This window comes from Cyprinodon variegatus, unplaced genomic scaffold (genome assembly GCF_000732505.1).
Source record: "Cyprinodon variegatus isolate N-32 unplaced genomic scaffold, C_variegatus-1.0 Scaffold489, whole genome shotgun sequence".
Classification (NCBI taxonomy): domain Eukaryota; kingdom Metazoa; phylum Chordata; class Actinopteri; order Cyprinodontiformes; family Cyprinodontidae; genus Cyprinodon; species Cyprinodon variegatus.
The window spans coordinates 485,592-493,760 of record NW_015150942.1 but is presented as its reverse complement, the minus strand read 5'-3'; the positions used below and the strand labels follow the sequence as shown (position 1 = coordinate 493,760).

Here is an 8,169-nt window from a genome sequence, read left to right as displayed (position 1 = left end):
GATTTTAAATTATATTCTGGATTTAACAGGAAGCCAATGAAGAGAAGCCAGGATAGGAGAGATATGATCTCTTTTCCATTCTGATGGAGCAAGAACAGAAATGAAATGAGACTTTATTTCTCCCTGATGCTTTCTGCACATCATGCATAAAGACAAACATCCAAAGTGAACAGATCTACTGATCAGCCTGTGGAGTACTTGTATCTAACTCTGCACTCTCCTTCATTACTGTTAGCTACAAAATGCTAGATTTGCTTTTAAGGAAAGTCTTTTAATGCCGCTTCATTTAAGGTTATATGTAAGGATGAAACTATTAATTGGATTAATTGATTATTGAAATAATTGTTAACTATTTTAGTAGTTGATTAACGGTTAACTGGAGTATAGAGACCCTAAAACAATCCTTAAGCTGACAGAGCAACCCACTTAGAGCAGTAATTATACAGAGACAAAAAAAAAAAAAAAAAAAACTTTTAAACATTTTGCATTTAAAGTAAAAAAAAAAATGTCACTGCTCTATCCAGAATTACATAAGTTTTTGTCGCACCTGGTTTAATTTCGTAAAAAAATCTTAAAGGAATCTTGGAATCTTTGGCTGTCCGATTATTAATCAATTAATCGAAAAAAAAAAACTATCGGCAGATTAATCGATTTGCAAAATAATTGTTAGTGGCAACCCTAGTTAGAAGTAGCTTCACTAAAATAATTCAACCCAATCCAACCGTTAATTAGGTTCATTAGCAAAATATGCAACATACCAGTAATAATAACAGTAATAATAGTGTTATAGTTTTGGAGAAATTCAGGGTAGTTTCTGTTTTGTCTCGTTTTCCTAGTTTTTTTAATACCATTCTCCAAACTTAGGCAATTCTCCAAGAAATGTTAACTTACGAGTCTGCTCAAATCAAGGGAAAATGCAACTATTTCCATACAAACTGACTTCCTTATGTTGAAATGTTTGCGGTGTGGGAGGAGGCCCAGGGGACCGTCCAGGACAAACTGGAGGAACAATGTCTCTCAGGAGGCCCTGGAACATTTCCCCTCGAAGAGTTGGAGGACGTGCGGGGAGAGGGAAGTGTGGAAGTCTATGCTGAGACTGCTGCCTCCGCAACCTGGTCCCAGATAAACAGAATACGACGAGTACGAGGACTTATGTTGCTATTGGTCACTCAAAGCCACACTGGTCAATATTTTGTTCTTTTACGTCTTAGTTCAAAGACTTGAAACCTTGACTTATATCATTTATATCATCTATATTTACATCTGATTATTCTACCTATTGCTAATGTTACATCTTCCTTCACATTGTGTCTTGTAAAGCATTATGTTGTTAAGTAAAGCAATACTATAGCATAGAGCTGCCTCAGGATAATATACTTTTGACAAAAGCCACAATGTTTTTTTTTTTTTTTTTACTTCCACGTCATTCCATGTCGGGTCACCGATGAAACGCTCAGCTATGTTCTATCTAAGATCTTATCATGTGTGTTAGTTAGTCCGCCCACACAAACATGCTCACTCACTGGAGTTGAGGAGGATCATGGCCTTGAGACAGACGTATTCCTCCCTCGTCAGCTTGAGTTCTCTCACTCTGGACGTGGCAGCGATCAGCATGTCAAAGATCTCCATGAAGCCCTGGACACAGCTCCCCTCCTCCCTGTAACACACAAACTCTTATCAGCTCCGTCCAAATTCTGATATTTATGTGGAACAATCAGACCTTGAGGACAGTGATTCTTTCAGAAAGAGAGAAAAAGTAGCAAAAATCCAAAGAAAGAGTTAAAAGTCCTCTAGGAAAACCTGCAGAACTACTGATAGGTGCCACTTTAAAATTACTGACTAACCATAAGTTAAAACTATTCACACCTCTGTGAAATACAAGATGCTTCTTGCAGCCATCCATCAGTCCCTTACATCAGCTCTCAGATGTTTGAGGAGTTTTATTGGATGCAAAGCCTAATTCAACTCACTCAAAGCAACTAAATAATAATACGATCTGGGCCAAGGACTTTATATTTCCCTATTCACAGCCAGGTGTTGATGGGTTTACTTGTAGATTTTGGGTCTTTGTCATATTTCCAGGTCCAGTTGTCCTTCAGCAGAACTTACATCGACTCACAGTTTATAATTCTATGATAGGGAGCCGTCCAGTTTCCTTTGCATCGAAGTTCCCCTAAATCATGACACGTCTATCTGAATTCCATTTTATGTTTCATAAACAATATGCGGTATATTTCCTAGAATACTGTATTGGACTCATCTCTCAAAAAATTGTCCAACTACTAAATTTTAGGACTCATGTGTTTAATCACAAAAAATAAGAATAAAAAAAAACACAAGAAGAATTGGATTTTCTTTAACATTCTCTCTGCCAAATTAAAGTCTGGCCTCATTTATTAATTTTTTTTTTAAAGAGCAATTATTTATCTGGACGGCCATGAGAAATAACTTAGACTCTTTCTAAAAATCCAGTAATGTACTGCAGCAGAAACCTACTGCAAGACCCCGGTGTCACTTTGGGGTTTTTATTTAGGGCTGGGCAATATGGCTTAAAAATCTTTTCCTACCAAATCTGATTGATTTTTTTTTTGTTGCCTTTAATAAAAAAAGAAAAGAAAAAAAAGACGTATATTGCGTTAACCCTTTATAGGGCACTCAGTAAAAAGACTTTAAATGTCCAACTTTCAAGCAAAGAGCGAACTGCAAAAAACTGAAATCTAAGTACTTCATTTTTTCTTAAAATAAGTGCATTTTTTCTTGAATTGAGCAGGTAAGTGAGACACTTTGCAAATGGAATAAGAAAATTTCCATTTAAAATAAGGAAAAAAATGCAGTCTCCTATTTCAAGTGCATAATATTAAATAATCTGATTTTATGGATAAAAATGCTCCTTCCACTTTGAGATTTTCTTATTTACCTACTCAAATTAAGGATAAATACACTTAGTTTAAGACATTTTCACAAAATTTTAAATCATTACCTTATTACCTTTTTAAATTTCAAAATTTTGGTTTTTTTGTTGGCAAAATTGATTTTCATTTAATAACAAGAAACGCCAACTTGTCTGAATGTATTAAGAAAAATAAGAAAAGTGGGGGGCTCCATTTCTAAGGGGTATGCAAGTGATCAAAAAGGATAACTTGCCCTATAAAGGGTTAAAAAACTAGCTTTGATTTCAGTCCCTTCTTTGGAAAATGACCTTAATTTAAAGGGGCGACAAAATTCAAGATGTAAAACATGCTTGTAAAATAATACTGTTTTTCACAACTAAGAATGAAAAAACAGATCTATGTTTGCAGCCACTATATCACACAGTAAGCTAGTCTTTCAATAATAAGCATGTAAGAAAAAAAGTGATGAGCTTTGGAAGCCCAAGGACTGGATTGGTGGAAAAAAATAACATCAAAATTTCTAACAAATAGATGTTCATAAACAACTAAAAAAATAAATAAATTGTTTTCAGTCTTCTTTCAGCATCTTGGGGTCCATCTGACCCCAGGATTATTCGCCTCCATAAAATGATTTAGAGAATAAAGTTGACCAAGTCATTTATTTGTTTATTACATATACACCCCCGTGATGAGGAGACATTAACCTGTCGTCTAGTGCCACCATTAGGCCAGACTTTTCAATTAGAATTAGTTTGTATTAAAAATGTTTTTTCTTAATCATTTCAAATTTAAAGACAACATAAATTCTAACAGTAGTCGAACCCCATTGGTGATGCTATGACCTTTCATGCAGGGTCAACACCAGGTAAAAGTTGCATTTCAAGAGTTGAAAATCTTGTCCAATTTTGTCAAATTTAGGATGCGATTGAAAGTGGAGGAAAGATACCCCAATATTCACACACAGACACACATTCATGGCTGTGGTGTGCAAAGTTCTGATAAAAGTATTGGTTTTCCTCCTCCATGTCATGTATCAGCTCAAAAGTAGCAGTAACTCCACACCTGCAGATAATACGTAGTTTAAACAGTTTGGGGTCAAGCTGACCCCAGAGGAACCCAAATGCCTGCAATATGTGTTCAGCATAATTGATATAAAATCCTTTATAGTTTTATGCTTAATCATTTGTACCCATTAAAATAACAACTGTCATTAAATATGAAACATAGCCAACTTAAAATGTTTAAGACCACTATAGAGGATCCTTCCTGCCTACAGCCATCAACATCTACAGCAAAAACCCTTTGATATAAGTTACATCTAGCTTCCATATTTCTTATTAATATGTGCTTTAATTTTTCCCCAACTTTAAAGAACTTCTTTTTTCCCGTACGTAAAGTTCCCAGACCTTTATGCTACAAGGGCTCGGTTTAAAACGCAGGGACTTTTCCGGATGTCAACCACTTTAAATGAGTTCTGTTGTTTCGGCCAATTGAAGCAGTAAAGTATTCAGCCTGCTTTCTGGCAGAAACTCGCTGATTATAACAAAACGTTTGTGGATGATGTTTAACCTGCCAAGTGATACATGAAGCAGGAACACAATCTAATATGAAATGCTAATTTTGACTCAAGAGAAAAATCCCAAATAATATAAAATTTTACACATCAAACTTAAAAAATCTGTCTAAAATCTGTTTTTTTTATTTATTTTTTTTATAAAAAAATAAAAGTTTCAATCAAAACACAAAATGACATTCATGCAGATAACAAGCATTTGTCATCTTTGACAATTTAGCAAATCAACTAAAAGGAACCAAAGTGAATTAAAAAGCAAAATAAGATTAGATTAGATAAGCTTTATTGATCTCACAGCGGAGAAATTCACTCGTCACATATTGGCAAGGAGGAAAAGGTGCATTAAGAATAAAAATAAATAAAAATAAAAATAAAATAAAAAGAAATAAAAAAATAAGGAATAAACAGATAAAAAATACAAGGGAGTAACACAGAGGTGACATATGTACAATATAGGGCATTTTAAAAAAATGTATCAAAGTAGAAGAATGTACCTGCTCAGGCAGAGGTCAGGAGAGAAGATGAGTTTTCCTGGATGTTCCACAGACCTCCACATTAATCCCATCATCAGCACCTCCAGCCAGCAGCACTCCAACAGATGAACCTGGTCCAAAAGGCTGAACTCAACAAACCCTGAGGAGTGTATAAAGACAGTTATCTGGTTTACTTCCTCTTTACAAACCACTCCTAAATCCTAGAATAAAGACAATGTATTAACAGACCAATAAGTGCATTTACGATTTTCTGTCAATAGACGTGTAACACCGAAACAACACGGCCAAAACTTGCGATGACGCGACAAACAGGGCGTCCGATATCAGAAGCACTGAGGCAAGAGAGCACGGGCTTCAGTGTAGGGGAGCGAGTTTAAACGTTTCACGTCGGTCCCAAAAAAAATCATGCTATAAAATTCCAATTCTTCCCAAATATAAGAACGCAACGCGGAAAAGGAAACCGACACTAACTCCGTCTGTGGCAGACGTCATTGAAAATGCAGCTTCCAGAGATTCTGCTGAAATAATAATGTCAGTGGTAAATTATGTTTTTGGTATTTTTTTATTGAATAACTAATAATTTATTGAAATGACTTGAGTTAAAAAAAAATAATATGAGTTCTTTTCTCTATTGCGTTGGTACACACCAAAGCCAAAAATGCTATGATTTTAATTTTATGACCTAATAACTTATTTTGGTGTTTTGGTTTTCGGTCTTGGTTTCCTAATTTTCCGTTTTCAAGCAAAACTTTTTATTACCGTTTATAAATCAGAATATCTAGATCATCAAACACACAGCCTCTAAATACTATTGTAAAGACATTTAAAAACCAAAATGACACTTTGTATTTTATCACTAACATAATTCGACACTGTGCTCAGAAAGCACAGTCAGTGCATTGAATGCTTTCACCAGCTGCTCATATAGGCTGCTGGATTATAGCCGTTTGTTAGGAAGGCTAAAAAGGTCCCTCTTCTTCACTGTAACTAATTAATCAATAGTGTTGTTGACGTCTTAGATCATTTGTTTGCCTTTAGGCAAGAAGAATCATGATGCTGGAAGCATCTATTTATAGACTGTAGCTGTGAAGGAATGCACATTATTAAAGACATCCTTAGAAAGTCTAAGGCATTAAATTCATGACTGATTGGAAATGAACCTCGAAGAGTCTATGAGGAGAATGTTCCATGCTGCAGGCTGTTTCACAAATACTTGCTGATTTCAATGTGGCTCCCACAAAACCATAGTCATTTAAAAAAAATGGTTTCTGAAAGTTTGGTTTTTTTCTAGTGGTGTTTAGAATTTTTTTCCAATCAGCTTCAAGCCAATAGGACATGTCTGATTTCACTGATAATCGATATGAAAGCAGCTCAGATGAGGGTGAAAGGTGAACGGGTTTATTTTCAGCCCTGAAAGCGTTTAAGTAGGTCAAAAGCCATTTGTTCCAAATGTTGATCAAAGATTTACAGGAAGCAGCTCAGTTACAGGTTTTAACTTTAGCAGTTTTACAGAAGCATGTTTCACACCTTAAACAGTCACTATATTTAAACCAGAGATGCTGTCATTATCTATAAGAATTAAATATTATAATTTTCTGTTCAGTTTGCATGATTTATAGCGATGGAAAACACCTGATAAGATCATTTTAAAATATTACTGCAACCCTTTTTCTAGTCCAAAGGTTAACATCGAGACTTAACTTGAACTTCAAGTGTTCAAATTCTGACATTTTTTTCCCTCCAATCAGTGAAACATTTTAGCTCATCTGCTGCAAACAAAGGAAACCTGCTATCTCAGTCCTGCTGTGAAACCACTTTATCTATAATGTTATACTACAAGTGTAACCTTGGATAGTTTAAAGTTTTGAAGAAAAAAAAACAAAAAACATCTGAGGAACATTGCAGAAGAACTTAGCCTTATTTTTCTGTCTCCCAAGGTTAGAGCACACAGTTATATTTTGCCAATCGCTTTGCAGACTCTTCCAAGAAAATCCAGATCTAGATACTCTCAAATATATTCTAGTATTTCTTCTAGCGATTATATTTGGAGATGTGAAGGGCCATGGTGGAATATTTATCTAACCTCTGGGGAACAAGGTTAGTGCTGATCATTTGTTTTTAATCCCTTTTTTTGTAAAAAAAAAAAAAAAAAAAGACTTAAGTTTTAAATTAAACCTCTTGGGGCTGGGGTCTAACAAATCTCTGGACTCTAACATCCATATCAAACAAAAGAAATAACTAAAATGACATGATTCTTTGTACAAACAAGAAATTCGTGTGGCTTACCATCACTCTCATCATTACTGATGATTCTCCAACAGTGGCAGACAGGGTTTTGTTCATATGTCTCATGTTTCCTTTACGTTCCATTTTCGCAAAATAATCTTGTGCTCTCATAAAGCAAAGTTATTGTCATAGTCATTTCTGCTTTAACTGTATAATTGCTGATTTGCAAGTATATATGGGTAAATTCTGACAAGCTATTTCCTATTACCGTAATTTTCTGACTATTAGCCGCACCTGAATATAAGCCGCAGAAGCTAAATTGCATGATTTGTACATATACAAGCCGCACCGGACTATAAGCCACAGATTTTTTTATGTTTAATGTCCGTCTTTCTCGCTGTCGTTCTGTCTCGTACCACTCGCGGTAGAAGTCTGCTTCCGGAGGACCTCCGCATTCCGCCGCGTGCGGCTACCGTACTTGTGTGTAGAAGCAAACGTGACGTCAACATGGTGGATGGTAAAATCCATAGATTTAGGTATTACGCTAGTGGCCGTTAGCTGTAAAAGTCCATAGATAAGCCGCATTGTTATATAAGCCGCAAGGTCGAAAAATGGGGCTTAAAGTCCGAAGATTACAGTAGTTTTTTTTGTCTTCTGAAAATTGAAAAATGTATCTGTGCTAATTGGTGGACATGCTCTTGTCTTATCAATTCTCATAAAGAAGGCATAGATTCTAGAAATTTTGATCAATTTAAGAAATTCTAAGTAAAAAAAAAAAATTTGGTTTCATTAAATTGAAAGGATTTTTTTTATTGCATTTCATTTTCTGCAAATTGATGAGAAAAGATTTTATATTTTTCTACAAGTTTGAAATAATGTTGCTTCAATAAAAGATGAATCAATGTCTGTATACATATTTACCAAAGGTGCTTAAAAAGAAGAAAGCAAATAATGAAAACTTAGCCCATTCCGAACTTAGTCCCGC

General features: G+C 35.0%; 1 protein-coding gene across 1 annotated transcript in view; it reads right to left on the bottom strand.

Moving 5' to 3' along the window:
• LOC107094552 (estrogen receptor beta-like) overlaps positions 1-8,169 on the bottom strand; it is a 40,339-nt gene that overhangs the window by 4,919 nt on the left and 27,251 nt on the right. Inside the window, exons 6-7 of the mRNA XM_015390241.1 lie at positions 4,959-5,097; positions 1,524-1,657 (exon numbers count right to left, since the gene is read on the bottom strand). Coding sequence (XP_015245727.1) covers positions 1,524-1,657; positions 4,959-5,097 — 273 coding nt within the window. The remainder of the gene's footprint in view (positions 1-1,523; positions 1,658-4,958; positions 5,098-8,169) is intronic.